Here is a 16,806-nt window from a genome sequence, read left to right on the forward strand (position 1 = left end):
TGTATCTATAATAATCATATAGATTTGATAAAAGAGGAAACACTTCAACCCCTCACCAATAAAAGTATTTTTGTTGCAAATTCTAAAAATCAGAAAAGTTTCATATTGGTACAGTTTTGAACAATATTGTATGTGAATCCATTCAAATAGTAATCTTTTTAAAGATTTAAGTTGTTGTGAATCATAATTATGATGCTTATCTTTAAAAAGCCATTTCTGTTTTGAAAACATAGTTTAAATGTGTGGTTCATGTCAGCATAAAAATGAAAATATCATATTTAGATGATGTCATAAATATATTATTTCGCTCTTTGTGTCAGTAAAATTGGGCTGCCTTAAATCTCTCTTATTCACCTGAATCGCTGATGTAGGGAATAATTATGAGCAACAATTAAAAACACTTTTCGCGCTTCAATCCTTCTCCTGCTTCACTTTCGAAATTAATGAATAGATGAATAAAAACAACAGAAAATATAAAGCATTTGAAAGAAGAAAAAAACAACAACAAAACTTGAGCTTTTATAAGAACAATATCCACTTATCGTGCTCAAAGTGCTTTACAAGAAGTACCGAATTCACTTGCATTTAAAAGAGGATCTTTTTGTTTGTTTTTTTTTTGTTTTGTTTTTTCGTTGTTTTTTAAAATTTTAATATGATATTGATGTGATATTTAGTTTAAGTCATAAATATACATTTTTTACAAACTAGTGAGTGGATAAGTTCTAATGCTGTTTTACTAGTTTATAAAAAGTATGAAAATCATATCATCATGAGAAGTTTTAGTAAAGATTCACATATAAAATACAAATATAAGTTATCATTTTTTAAATAAAGTTTGACAATGTAAACTATGAGTTTTTTTCTCAATGCTCACTTTGTCTTGGAATTGAAATTGTCATACGGTTATGGTAATAGAATACTGTCTAATGAAAGCATCAGTATAACATCTTCATGTATCTTAGTTTGTATATAAGAATAATAATCAAATGAAAGGACTGGGTGGGGATCCTGACCTCCCATAGTGGGCAGGGAGTTACACGCTGTGTCTTCTATCCCCCCATACCCGTTTCCCAATTGTTTCCTGTCATTGTCTTGGAATGAGATTACTTAGTTTTGTCCTGATCCTTGGCTGGGAGGGAAACAGTCGAATGTATAGTTATAGTTTTGGGAGATTATATTTTTTTCCTTGTAAATCATCTCTCTGTTATGCATTGTATTATGTTGAGTTTACATATTATATTAATATGATTGGTAAACATTTGAGTGTATTCCTCTTAGTTGGGACCTGTGCTTGTGTCTGGATGAGACTTTTAGGTGATCTCAAACTAAGTACATTGATGGTATGCTCTTGGAATCTTCATCTGATCCCTATTTGTTCCCAGTTCCCCTATGTCTTACTTTTTCTTGGGTGCTTTAATTGCAATTCTATAACTTTTTACTATCCCATTTTCTTCGTTTTTACTGGCGCTGATATAACCTAAATGTGTGCAAGCGCCGTAAAACCCTTAAAAACACAAAAAACAAATGAAAGGAATGCCACTTTGGCACAAACATAGCTGGCCATAGATGTTATAACGATAAGCTTTCTTTGAAGTCCTGCTGTCATGTCATCTTGCACGTACACCTAAAATACCTGAATGTAAAATTTCAAAGCTTTATCTAAACCTTATAGTTTTAACATCTCTTTGTTTAGCCTGTAGAGTCATAGATAGCTTTATATCTTATCACAAACAAAAGTTAGGGGGAAAGCTTTAAGCAAAGGCAAAGCAAATTAAATGTTTTGAAAGTTAAGCATTTTAGAATTTCTGTTGTTGTTGTTGCTGCTATTCTTATTATCATCTTCATCATCATTATTATTATTATTATTATTATTATTTGATAATAGAACAAAACCCTCAGTCTTTTGAACTTAAAATTTTCCCTATCGATTCTATGAAGTCCAATAGATTGCCTGCAGTTTTTCACGGCCGCAAATAACCGCAATTCTAATTTTGCCTCAAAAATTTGCAATTTTGTCCTTTTTAGACTATTTTTTTTTAAAATATAATACTTTTATTTTATTGGTCCTCTACATTAGATTTCAGTACTTAATCTCCCCCTCCCCCATCCCACTATTGATAGATGAGTTTGACAAACTATCAGCCCGAGGACAAAATGTTTATAGAAAACAAACAACCATTCCAACTGGCATGTATTAGAGGTTGGAGAAGGCACTGAGGAGATGGATAGGTGATGACGAACTTGTTACAAAATTGACTGTTCCAGAATTTGCTTTTTCTTATAGGTGGGGTCTTCTGGCCTCCCATGGTGGGCAGAGAGTTAACTTGCTGTGTCTTCTAACCCCTGTACATATTTGTTTTCCCTTTCCATTTAGCTCTCTGTCTTTGTTCTGGATTTAAATTGCTCGTTTTTTGTTTTTTTCCTTTGGTCCTGGAGACAGTCAAATACAGTACGTACCTTTTTTCTTGAGAAATGATATATTTTCATTGTAAATCATCTCGGTTATGTACTATTATAGTAATGTGTTTTGAATATATTGCACTTTGTAACCAATTTAGCATATCCTTTAAAGTGGGACCCTTTGCTTGTGCCTTGGTGGGACTTTGAGGTCATGTCAGTATAGGCGTATCGGTGAATTGCTCTTATGCTCTCTGTTTGAACCAGTTAGTCTTCTTTTGTCATGTTTTTTTTTTTTTGTTTTTTTTGTAGTGCTAATTACTTCAGATCCACATCTTTTCCTCTACCATCTTCCTTTTTACTGGTGCTGAATTGACCTAATAAGTGTTGCAAGTGCCGTAAAAACAAAACAAACAGATCTGGGTGTTTTTGGTTTTTTCTAGGGGGGAGGGTGTTTTTGTTGGGGCTGTTCGTTGACAAAATTAGGTTGTTGTTTCTTTTTTGTTTGTTTTTTTTTTTTTTTGTTCCAGATTCAGAATTTAAAGATTTGATTTTAGCTTAAAATTAGTTAAAATGTGCTTACATTACTCAGATGAGGATATTATGTTCAAAAAAGATTTTTCTTCTACAGAGAGGACATACCGAATATTTCTCTGTCGTCAATCTGTTTTTTTAGTATTGTATTTATGTATTTATTGGTTTTTTTTTGTTGTTGGCTGAAGAAGGGATTTGATCCTGAAATGTTCCATGTGTAATATTTTGTTCTTTCTTTAAGCAGTTATATTCATTTATATGTATTACTTTTGACAGAAATTAAAACATACAACCGTTCAGGCAACAAATGAATCACATTTTTCACCTATTAGTTTAAATACATTTCTTTCAAAGAGGTAAATTTGTCCGTTTGTATCTATCATAAACATTCAGTGAATTAATAGAGGGGGGGAGGGGGGGGGGGTCATAAATTAATTTTTATGCAGCAGGGTTTTTTCATATCACATTTAAATCATCTCTATGGGTGGGGTTCTTGACCTCCCATAGTGGGCAGGTACTTACTATGTCTTCTATCCCCTTATATCTGTTTTCCAACTTGCTTTCTGTCTTTGTCTTGGAATAAGATTACTTGGTTTTGTCCTGGCCCTGGCCGGATGCCCTTGCTGAGAGGTAAACAGTCAAATGTATGGATAATTTCGGGAGATGATATTTTTTTTCCTTGCAAATCATCTCTGTTATGCACTGTAATGTGTTTTGTTTACATATTATATATGATTTGCAATCATTTGTGTGTTCCTCTTAGTAGGGATCTGTGCTTGTGTCTGGATGAGACTTTTAGGTGATCTCAAACATTGATGGTATGCTCTTGGAATCTACGTTTGTTTCCTATTTGAACCAATACCCCTTTGTTTTATCTTTTTTTCTTGGGTGCTTTAATTGTAATTCTAGACCTTTTTACTATCCCATTTTCTTCCTTTTTACTGGCACTGATATGGCAAGCGTGTTGCAAGCGCCGCAAACCCTTAGAAACAAACATAAATCATCTCTCCATTATAGATTATGTCTTTGTAGGGTTTTCAATATGCTTTACTTGTAACCAATTGCTTGTATCCCTTATAGGCAGACTAGGCACAAGGATACATTGCTTTTGTAACTATAATATTATACCTCTAATCTCCTTTGAATTAGTCCCCTTTGTCTTACTTTTTTCTTGGCTGTTTGGTAGCTCTTCATCTAAATATTTTAACTTTTGCTTAATCTTCATTTTACGGGTGCTGAAATGATCTTAAAAGAGTTGCAAGCTCCGCAAAACACCGAAAAACAAAATCTCAAATAATATAGTTAGCTGACCTAATTTGCATTGATTTGTTTTTGTTTTCTGGGTTTGTTGGATTTTTTTGTGTTTGTTTTCGTTTTATTTTCGGTTGTTTCTTTTCCTTTTTTTAAATATGTGTGTTTGTTTTTTTTTTATTAACATTTGATTTTGTTCAATTGAAATCCCAAGTATACCAATAGCACGTTCTATAATCCATACGGGTTAGTGACAGTAATCTGTATGTTGAACCATTTCATAGCAGTCACTTGTGGGCTAACAAACAAATAAAGCTGGATGTGGCAGCCTTAATGAGGAAATTATAAAATGTAAGGATAACCATTCAGGGGTAACCCAAAAAAGAGGCGGTCATTGCATGTGGCTGTCAAGACAGGACTCACTATTATTATAACTGGGTGGGGTTCCTGACCTCCCATAGTGGGCAGGGGGGTACATCCTGCGTCTTCTATCCCCTTATATCTGTTTTCCAACATGCTTTCTGTCTTTGTCTTGGAATGAGATTACTTGGTTTTGTCCTGGTCCTGGCCAGATGCCCTGGCTGAGAGGGAAACAGTTGAATGTATAGTTAGTTTTCGGAGATGATATTTTTTTCATTGTAAATCATCTCTCTGTTATGCACTGTATTATGCTTTCTTTATATTATATATGATTTGTAAAACATTTGAGTGTGTTCCTCTCAGCGGGGACCTGTGCTTGTGTCTGGATGAGACTTTTAGTGATCTCAAACTAAGTACTTTGATAGAGTGCTTTTGGAATCTACACCTGTCTCTTATTTGAACCAATTCCCCTTTGTCTCCCCTTTTCTTGGATGCTTTATTGTAATTCTAGAACTTTTTACTATCCCATTTTCTTCCTTTTTACTGGCGCTGATATGACCTTAATGTGTTGCAAGCGCCGTAAAACCCTTAAAAACATAAAAACAAAACTATTATTATAACATTTTCAAGATAGCATTTATGTGAATTTTGTTAAACAATTTTGTTTTCTTAAGCTTTTCAGCGTCTTTTATGTTACATTTGCATTTAATCATTTTTTATATTTTTACACTAATCAAGATGACTAACTTTACATTTGAAAAAAGGTGAGTTGAAGTGAGAGACGGGATATCCTTCAAATCATCCATCACAAAATGTGTATAATACTTGAAAGGAAGAGGATGATGAGATGGAGTAGCCTTTAAATCAGGGCTCTTTACCGCCTTTTTGTGTGCAGAGGAAGTCAATTCTTGCTGTCTTTTCTATCCAATTATATCTGTTGTTTTCAGTTTTTAAAGTCTGTATGAATGTCATGAATTGTTTCTTTTTGTTAAGTAGACAACATATTATTTTTGTATTTCTCATAAGGAAAAAAAACCCACACCATTGTAGATTGGTTGGGGGTGGGAGTGGGGGGGGGGGGGGATATAAAATATGCACAAAATTATTAATATTAATACGATTTATAATATTGTTATTTTTTTTTTTTTTTCTGACTTTTATTTTTTTGCACCCCCCCCCCCCCCCCCCCCCTGCCTGATCAAAGTATGCACCCAATTTATCGCACAGTATTATATTTAACTCATTCATTCATAAGCTGAAAAATTAAACTTCATTCAGCATATGCCATGTGATTAATTGTGACATATTTTTCTTTGATTCAATGAAAGCAAAAAACAGAGAGCTATTGTTGTTGTTTGTTTGTTTTGTTTTTTTTCTTTTGACCCAGAACTATCGTTGGTCGTGTCTAAAGTTTCCTTTTATTCTTAGCTTAGATAACAAATTATGGATGGACCAATTTCAAGGCATGCCAGGCATCACCACTGGGTGACTTTTCCTTGAGGGTCAAGGATGCCTTCTCTTCACGTCATATCCTCCACGTCTGTTTTATCCTATTCACTTATTTGTCAGTTCTTGTCCGCAGATGAGATTATAATGTACTGTATTTACTTGGCTAATCGCGATGAGGATCTCTTTCATTGTCAAAAAAATGAATGTTTGTTTGTTTTGTTTGGAGGTTTTTTTTTCTCGTTTAATATTGTTTTGTTTTTTTTTTTTGGGGGGGGGGGGGGGGGAGAGAGGATGAGGGATGATGATATATTTTTTTCCTGTTAAATCATCTCCTTATTGTTATTCTGATATGAATTGTCTATTGAGATCTCATACTGTCCCACTTGGCGGGAATCCTGTGTCTGTGTCTAGCTGGGGGCGTTTAATCAGTCCCTCCTCATTTTCTCGGTGCTTAAAGTTTGAGATCAATGTCTTCTAGACTATCGCAAAATCTTTATTTTTACTGAAATGACATTAAAGAGCCGGAAGCGCCGTTTAAAAAAATGCATATTAACAAAAACAAACAAAAAAACAGGAATGCCCTTTTTTTGCTCGGAAAAACTGCCTTTTAAACATCTTCCGGCTGACCTTGGTTCTGTAAAGGCAACAGTTAAGGGAAAGCTTGATGAATTTTAGCAAAGGGCATCCCTGAAAAACAGGCATGATAACTTTTTGCCAAGCACTTTCATACATATTGAAATATGATGCCTCAATGAAGGATGAAGTACATAATACACAATAAGGAATAACTCGTTTTGTTCTAATTCCTTCTTTGTCCAGTGAGAAGAAAAAAAAATCTTTATTGAGGTTGTTGTATCTAATTGTGTCCAATATTTTTATGGTCCAAAGATTCATATTCTCTAGGGAATAGCAATTTCTTTTAAAATAAAATGCTGTTAACCAATAAATTGCCGCACTGTGGAAAAACTCTTATTTAAAAATTTGGTCATAAAACTCGTCCTGAAAATATCGATTGATTTAAATGACCCTCATTGCCCAAACCTGTCAAACCGGGGACTTTGCGGTATTTGAAGGACGAGTTTTCTGCCAAAATTTTTGAATACACGTTTTTCTACAGTTCGACAGTTAACTGTTAAGTAGAAGAAACATGAAATTGGATTGTTGAAAGCTCTTATTTTTCGTAGATATGCATGTATATAAATTCTCATTTATTTCATTTGATAAGCTGCTATCGTTCATTTATCCTTTCATTCCAATCACATTTTATTTATTAACTATTATTTAATTTATTTGATAATTATCTGTTACCCTTAATGTAATTTCCTTTTAAAAAATCATGACTGCTTTTCATATTAAAACTAATTTTGCCTCGTATGAGCGTTTGTGTTGTTCTTATTTCTAACCCAGAAGCCTGGGTGGGGATCCTGACCTCCCATAGCGGGCAGGGAGGTACATACTGTGTCTTCTATCCCCATATATCTATTTTCCAACATGCTTTCTGTTTTGTCTTGGAATGAGATTACTTGGTTTCTTTCCGGGCCCTGGTCAGGGTCCTTGCTGGGAGGGAAACAGTCAAGTGCATAGTTATTGTTTTGGGAGATGATATTTTTTTCCTTGTAAATCATCTCTGTTATGCATTGTATTATGCTTAGTTTACATATTATATTATATAATTTCTAAGCATTTGAGTGTGTTCCTCTTAGTTCGGGCCTGTGCTTGTGTCTGGATGAGACTTTTAGGTGATCTCAAACTAAGTACTTTGATAGTGTGCTCTTGGAATCTACATCTGTTTCCTATTTGAACCAATTCCCCTTTGTCTCACCTTTTCTTTTGTGCTTTAATTGTAATTCTAGAACTTTTACTATCCCATTATCTTCCTTTTTACTGGCGCTTATATGACCTTAATGTGTTGCAAGCGCCGTAAAACCCTTAAAACAAACAAACAAAACAATAACCCAGAAGCCCTGGGTAGGATTTTTTGACCTCTCATAATGGGCAGGGAGGTCACTTGTGTCCTATATCAGTGATATCAGTTATAAAACTAATAAATAGAGGTGCCTAAGTGAGTCAATAAAATGGAGATAAAGATAATGGGAGTAAATCTTACTCATGAAACAAACGACGTTTCGGCCTTTGACCTTTTTCAAGTATTTACAAAATACATATATATTTATATTAGATTATCATACTGGGTGGGGTTCCTGACCTCCCATAGCGGTCAGGGAGGTACATACTGTGTCTTCTATCCCTTATATGTTTTCCAACATGCTATCTGTCTTTGTTTTGGAATGAGATTACTTGGTTTTGTCCTGGCCCTGGCGGAGTCTTAGCTGGGAGGGAAACAGTCAAATGCATAGTTATTGTTTTGGGAGATGATATTTTTTTTTACTTGTAAATCATCTCTCTGTTATGTATAATTATATTTGTTATTTTGAATATATAATATAAGCATTTGAGTGTATTCCTCTTTGTTGGATTTTGTGCTTGTGTCCAGATGAGACATAGATGATCTCAAACTAAGTACATTGGTAGTATGCTCTTGGAATCTACATCTGATCCCTATTTGTTCCCAGTTCCCCTATGTCTTACTTTTTCTTGGCTGCTTTAATTGCAATTCTATAACTTTTTACTATCCCATTTTCTTCCTTTTCACTGGCACTGATATAACCTAAATGTGTTGCAAGCGCCGTAAAACCCTTTAAAAATAAAAAAAAGATTATCATAAAATAGGTGAAAATTGGTAAATGTGTGCGTGTGTGTGTGTGTGAGTGTGTGCAATGGAAGAGAGAGAGAGAGAGATGACGTAGTGATATCAAAACTATATTATATATATATACAGTGATGCCAAAATTCCGGTATCACCGGAAAAAATTCCGGGTTCCGGGCAACTTCCGTCAAATTCCATCACTACTACTACTACTACTACTACAACCATGACACCACATTTTCACTACCATTACTACTACTACTAATACTGCTACACCACCGCCACATCATCATCACTACAACCACCACAACCACATCGTCATCACTACCACTACTACTGCAACCCCCACTACCACATCATCATCAATACCACTACTACTACAACCACGAGCATCACATCATCACTACTAGTTGTAGTAGTAGTACTACTACAGCCACCTGGGTGGGGATCCTGACCTCCCATTGCGGGCAGGGAGGTACATACTGTGTCTTCTATCCCCTTATATCTGTTATCCAACATGCTTTCTATCTTTGTCTAGGAATGAGATTGCTTGGTTTTGTCCTGGCACTGGCCGGAATCCTAGCTGGGAGGGAAACAGTCAAATGCATAGTTATTGTTTTGGGAGATGATATTTTTTTCCTTGTAAATCATCTCTCTGTTATGTATTATTATTTTTATTTTGAATGTATAATGTAAGCATTTGAGTGTGTTCCTCTTTGTTGGATTTTGTGCTTGTATCTGGATGAGACTTGTAGGTGATTTCAAACTAAGTACATTGGTGGTATGCTCTTGGAATCTACATCTGATCCCTATTTGTTCTCAATTCCCCTTTGTCTTACTTTTTCTTGGGTGCTTTAATTGTAATTCTAGAACTTTTTACTATCCCATTTTCTTCCTTTTTACTGGCGCTGATATAACCTAAATGTGTTGCTAGCGCCGTAAAACCCTTAAAAACAAAACAATAAAACATACTACAGCCACCACTACCACATCATCATCACTACCACTACTACTACAACCACCACCACTACATCGTCATTACCACTACTACTACAACCACCACCACTACATCGTCATTACCACTACTACTACAACCACCACCACCACATCATTATCACAACCACTAAAACTACTACAACCACCACCACTACCTACTACTACAAGCAGCACCACCACCTCATCGTCATCACTACCACCACTACTACTACTACAACCACCACCACCATATCATTATCACTACCACTGCTACTACAACCACCATCACCACCACTTCATCATCACTACCACTACTACTACAACCACATCGTCATCACTACCACTACTACTGCAACCATCAGCACCACATCGTCATCACTACCACTACTACTACTACTACAACAACCACCTGTACAACATCATCATCATCACTACCACTACTACTACAACCACCACCACCACATCATCACTCCACTACTACAACCACCACATCATCATCACTACCACTACTACTACAACCACCACTACCACATCATCATCACTACCATTTGTACTACAACCACCATCACCACCACATCAACAACACTACCACCACTACTACAACCACCACCACATCCATTATCATCACGACCACAACTACGACAACCGCTATACCACCACCACATCATCATCACTACAACTATTACTTCAACCACATATCATCATCACTAAACTACTACAACAACCACTATCACATCTTCATCATCACTACTACTATTACTGCAACCGCCAACACACCATCCTCACTACCACCAGTACTACAATCCCTACCATTAGGTTTTGGCGCTTTACTTCATTTGAAATAAGGAAACTTTGGGATTGTATTTGGCAATGTGTTTATGTATCATAATATAATTCTAATCAGTTATCTGTTTAGAACTATACAATGTAAACACAATGCTAATACCATTCCAATTCCTTTTTCTTGTGTGCGAAAATTCCTCTTTCGGCATTGAAATTCCTACGAGTACGAGTGGTGTCTGAAACTCATGTGAGCCAAATTTAAAGTTGACGTCGCTAGTAGGGGGATGGGGGATTTATTGAAGAATACTAGACAGCAATAAGTGTTATCAGTGGTCCCCTACCTCCGCTGTTAAGAAATTGAAAAAAAATAAGGGAGAGAGAGAAAGAGAGAGGACAAGATCAGATCACGAAATAGCCTAGTCCAAGAAAGAGCTCGAAAATCCTCTTTTTTTTTGTTTTTATTGTTTTTATTGCAACACATTAAGGTCATATCAGCGCCAGTAAAAAGGAAGAAAATGGGATAGTAAAATGTTCTAGAATTACAATTAAAGCACCCAAGAGAAAGTAAGACAAAGGGGAATTGGTTCAAATAGGGAACAGATGTAGATTCCAAGAGCACACCATCAAAGTACTTAGTTTGAGATCACCTAAGTCTCATCCAGACACAAGCACAGGTCCCAACTAAGAGGAATACACTCAAATGTTTTACAAATCATATAATATAATATGTAAACTAAACATAATACAATGCATAACAGAAAGATGATTTACAAGGAAAAAAATATCATCTTCCAAAACTATAACTATACATTCGACTGTTTCCCTCCCAGTCAAGGAACTCCGGCCAGGGCCAGGACATAACCAAGTAATCTCATTCCAAGACAACGACAGGAAAACGGGTTGGTGTATAGAAGACACAGCATGTACCTCCCTGCCCACTATGGGAGGTCAGGATCCCCACCCTGGAAGAAGACGAAAAAAAATATATTTTATGATTAGAAAGATTGCAAGTGGTAACCCAGCCCACGGGAAAGGAAGGAGGGGGCTGGTAAACATCTAGCAAAGCGGCACACGGGTAAGGGGGTTACTAGCGAAGCCAAATGAGGAGAGGGGACAAAATAGAGAAGATAAGCAAGAGTTGACCTCCCCCAATCCATAATCCAAGCGGTTAGAGTCGGGTGTCTCGGAGCTATAGCGCAATATAAGTTTTCAGCATTAGTATTAATAGTAAAACTGAGTCTTGGCCTTCAGGACAAAAAAAAAAAAAGATCCTAGTGTAGGGTAAATTTCCTTGGATCCGGGTGAAGGACTTGTTTTGTTTTTAAGGGCTTTACGGCGCTTGCATCACATTAAGGTCATAGCGCCAGTAAAAAGGAAGGAAATGGGATAGTAAAAAGTTCTAGAATTACAATTAAAGCACACAAGAAATGGTAAGACAAAGGGGAATTGGTTCAAATAGGAAACCTGTAGATTCCAAGAGCACACCATCAAAGTACTTAGAGATCACCAAAAAGTCTCACCCAGACAACAGCACAAGATCCCGCTAAGAGGTATACACTCAAATGTTTACAAATCATGTGTTAAAAAATAAAAAAAAATAACGGTACACAACAGCGAGATGATTTACAAGGAAAAAAATATAATCACCCAAAACTATTTATACACTCGGCTGTTTCCCTCCCAGCCAGGACGAAACCAAATAATCTCATTCCAAGACAAAGACAGAAAGCGCGAAACCAAATAATCTCATTCCAAGACAAAGACAGAAAGCGATTAGAAAACAGATACAGGGTGATAGAAGACACAGTAGCAAGTACCTCCCTGCCTACTATGGGAGGTCGGAAACCCCATCCAGCAAAACCAGTGGAGTTTCAGTCCAAAAAACTGATAATGTAGGGCCCCTAAAAGTAAAAGGTCCCCACTCTGTCAGTGATGAATAATGCATCAGACTTACAATATTCAAACACAAAGAAACATTTTTTGTAATAAACATCCATATTTTATTTACCAAATTATAATTGTTATTAATAATCACTGTAAAAAATGTGCAACAGACTTTCGACAAAAATAATAGATTTGCGTTACAGTATAACAGATCAAAGCAGTGGTGACCTAACCATGAATTTATATATATTTTTTTCCCCTTAAGATTTTTTGTTGGTTCAATCTTACACATCTTTATCAGTCACATAATTTCGTGAAAATAAAGGCCTGGATAATAATAATAATAACAATAATGATATAGCAAAGAACTATAAAAAATAGCAGAATGGTTAGCACCTAATTTTAATGAATGTATGTGGTTAAAAAAGCCGAAGCCTTTCGTCTTCAATCTCTACTTTTTGGAGTAGCCCTATCACCATAATGAGATAAGTCCACATTAGGATTCACCAGCTGGGGGAATAGCTCCTTATGTTGATTCAATAAATGCTTGGAAAAATTAAGACTTCACCAGCAAAGACTTAGCTTAAAGGTTTTAAAAGGCTTCGTCTTACCACAAAGAAAAGTTTCTCAACAGCTTTGTTCAAAATGTAGATATTGATAACGGAAAGACCAGCATAAATTGATTATAAATTGTACAGTAAATGGAGTTGTTATGCAATCAATGAACGATAGCCAATTTATTAATCTTTCATCAACATTCACTATAATCTTACACTTACATTGATGATGCATTTAATCTTTACTGCTACAGAGGCAGGAAATACTTTTTAATCTTAAATTATAATTTTGAAAATAAGCAAAGCTGCGTATAATTATAAGTTGCCTCAACTATGCTATACTTGTTACAAGAAGCGGCTCTTATTTCATTTTTTGCTTCTATTAAATGAAATGTTTATATTAACATTAGTTACAATAACAATGGTAGAGTGACAAAATCATGTTTATTCATAATGTATTATCTATTTATGAAAAACTGGGTAAAATAATATTTTTAAGTGATGCAATTGTAAAAGAATGCAGTTTTGTTGCTTTTTCTTTTCTCTTTAGTAAAAAATAAAAACCAACAATTCCAGATATTGAGTAGCGGTAGTAATGATATAAGCAAGTGACACAACCGATTTTGAAAACTGACCCTAACCATTTACTATCTGATGCTGCATCTATAATGATAACACTTAAAATTTCAGATCACACGGGCGGTTTTTCAAACCATCTTCTGGTTAGTTTGACAAACTTATTGGGTTTGTTAAAAGGTCTTATGAATGAATTAATAACAACAATACAATAAATGTGTATGATGCTCTATGATCCGTTTTCCTTTTAGAGATGTACAGATCAAAAGAAAAGCCAGACTTTTGGATAATCTTAAGACTAAAACTAGGAAAAAAAATATATATGGCATATTTCAATTGGAGCTAACAAACTGTCCACCACTTTCATGACTGAAAAACCACCTGATGTAAACTAACAATGGATGCATTAAACATAAAATAGTATAATCAATGTAGAGCATGTTTAAAAGTTGAGCATTTAGTCACATTAAAGGTTGAAAGTTTTAAAAATTAGTGTAAGGGGAGGAATATAAAAAAATAAATGTACAAAATTCACAACAAAATTCCTTGCAATAAGCATAAAAATATTTATATCAAAAAAAAAAAAAAATGATAAAAAAAAATGATAAAAAAAGAAAAAGAAAAAAATAGGGAAGGGAAAACAAAAAAACAACTAAATTTAATTACTGCCTACAAATACGGAGAAAAGGAGAGGAGGGGGGAAAAGTCTATAATATTTATAAGTGATGAAGTACATTAAGGCTATGAAATATTATTTATATGAATAGCTGAATAATGTGTGATCAATGGTTTGAATATGTATGAATGAACACGTGATCAAATGATTCAATGAAAAGGAGTTTGAAAGCCGCTCAAACTTCCATGAGGGCAAACAATGAGTGATGCAAAATGATAAAGGGTTTACGAATGATATAGATGGTTGTATAATTAACATTAAATGCCACATCATACTAATTCATCAGACTGTTAAAAATAAAAAATAAGTTTACTTCAGGCCTTCCTGCCCCAGTCTAACCTGTAACAGCAATACACTCCAAGAAACGAGCCATTGAATGGTACAGACAATTCAATTAATGATAGAAAAGGTAATGCATGCCGCAATGCCAACAATTAAACTCACCCTCCCACTAATGACATACTAAAAGAATGCGTGTTTATCATTTCAAGGCAAAGCTGAGTGGTGAGGGTGCACATTAAATAAAGCACATACAAAATATCATATAGTAAGGTCCTTTTCTTTTTTAAATGAAACTTGAAAAGGCAAAATTCAACATTTTTTAAAAAGAGAAAATTTCCAAGTCAGTCATATTCCATCAATTTTTGAAATATGCAATTTTTATTTTTCTTGATGAATGGCAAATACTGCTACATTTCAATTAAAGAAAAAAAAAGAATGGGACAACAAAATGCCATGGAATAAAATACCTTTCACTGTTTATTCTCATTCATTCCTGCAAATGTAATATAATATGATCATGAATTCATTCAGACAAAAGGAGGAATGTAGAAAACGTCTCGAAATGGTACATTATAATACAAACAAGTTTTCACCATCCACATTCACTCCAGTCTCACAACCTCATCTAGTCGGGTTATCACATATCCGAAATAAGTCACATCACCCAGCCCTAAGCAATACAGAACAAAAAAATAAATATTCTCGAGTCAGCAACAGCAGCAGTAGCAGCAACAACCATATCGTGTCAGTCATTATAAATTGGAATTAATTTTAACAACATCCTATTCTATGCACAAAGCCCAGCCAGATATTCAAGGAAGGTAGTACATTACTGTAATGTAATATTTACCAAATGAGAAAAAAATAAGTATGGAGGGATTTTATTTGTACAATTTATAATAAGATGGATAGGTGGTAATGCGATAAAACCACTATTAGAATGAATTAAGGTATTGATGTATGGGGGGAGAGTTAAAAAAATTTAATTATAAAAATATGATTTAAATCATTTCAAAAAAGAAAAAAATGAGTTTTGAGATGTTTTAGATGAGTTGCCAAAAGGACCATATCCACCAATATCCTTTGATTAATTGACAGACGTGAAATAAAAATGAACCAATTATTGACAGTCTAAAAATATACATACAGGTAGTTTCAAAAACATTTTCCACTGGTAATAAATCCAGAAAATACAGAGGAGTTATTGAAACATTACAAACCTAAGCTTCCATTTGAACTGAAATTGACATATAAAGCATCAAACAACCTTTCTTCCTTATTCAAAGGAATAAGACATACTCTACAAACCAATGAACATTAATTTGTTAAAAGATATCAATCTAAAATGTGACATTAACAGTAAGCAAATGAGCGACTGGAAATTTCCTTGATGATTATTATTTAAATATAGAATGCACTGCTAACATTATTTATCACCATTGACACCTGTGGATGATGATGATAGTCAAAATCTCATTTCATACTTTTAATACTATTGAATACAAATCTAATCACCATTATGCATTCTATTTGAGTTTTGTTTTGTTTTTTGTTTTTATTTAAAATCCTACATATTTTATACCAATGCATTACATTAAGCTTATACTTCTTTTCATTCAGCCTTTCCAGAATCATCCCCATTGGTTACAGCTGTGTCATTATTGCTGACAACAGTGGTTGTCGTTGTGTAAGACGACTCAACCAGGTTCTGCTTGAGCAGGGATGGATCCTCAATAATTGCTGTTGAGGTCTTGAGCTCACTCAGTTGGGTGGTCACCTCGTCAGCAGAGTGGGTCACTTTGGTGCTGGTATGGCTCACATACTCGGTTGTCTTGGTGGTCACCTCATGCTGATGACATTTTAATGGATAGGGAGGGAAAAAAACAACAACTTTAACACAACAGTAACAAAACAATTAATTTACCCCCCCCCCCCCCCCATCCCCCAAATTTGTTTTCAAAATACGTATATATATCATCCACGGAAGTTGCATCTGTCATTCATTTGCAAGAGAATCCTGCCCAGAGTCTTGGTAAAACCAAGACTTGGATATAAAAAAAAGCTGCATAAAAGAGGACAAGATTACAAACGAGACTCGAACCCTGAAAACGAGACAACGTTACACTGATTAATATTAAAACATTTTAAGACAATGTCATCCCTCTGCCTCAAAGTTGGTTCACTTTGAGAAATTTAATGGTACTTACACCACTTTTACTAGGTTGTCTTGGTGTCGTAACAAAAGGAAGGTTGTCCAGAAACCAAAATAAGTGAGATATATTTAATTTAAGAGTTAGTGATTGCAACTCTTTTGGTAATAAACAGGGGGAAAAAGTATCCTTCAAAGAAACAAAATTGCATCCAAATTTTTCCCT

The 16,806-nt window shown here is 34.8% G+C and overlaps 1 protein-coding gene across 18 annotated transcripts in view; it reads right to left on the minus strand.

Annotated features, from left to right (window-relative positions):
- Positions 1 to 12,432: 12,432 nt before the first annotated feature.
- Positions 12,433 to 16,806, minus strand: part of LOC144972676 (LLGL scribble cell polarity complex component 2-like) — a 93,700-nt gene continuing 89,326 nt past the window's right edge. For all 18 annotated transcript variants that reach the window (XM_078914189.1, XM_078914180.1, XM_078914186.1 and 15 more), the window contains one exon: positions 12,433 to 16,280. In XM_078914189.1, coding sequence (XP_078770315.1) covers positions 16,276 to 16,280 — 5 coding nt within the window. In that variant the 3' untranslated portion in view covers positions 12,433 to 16,275. The remainder of the gene's footprint in view (positions 16,281 to 16,806) is intronic.

The sequence above is a fragment of the Berghia stephanieae genome, chromosome 5 (genome assembly GCF_034508935.2).
Source record: "Berghia stephanieae isolate SIO BIC M18660-M18661 chromosome 5, UCSD_Bste_1.3, whole genome shotgun sequence".
NCBI lineage: Eukaryota > Metazoa > Mollusca > Gastropoda > Nudibranchia > Aeolidiidae > Berghia > Berghia stephanieae.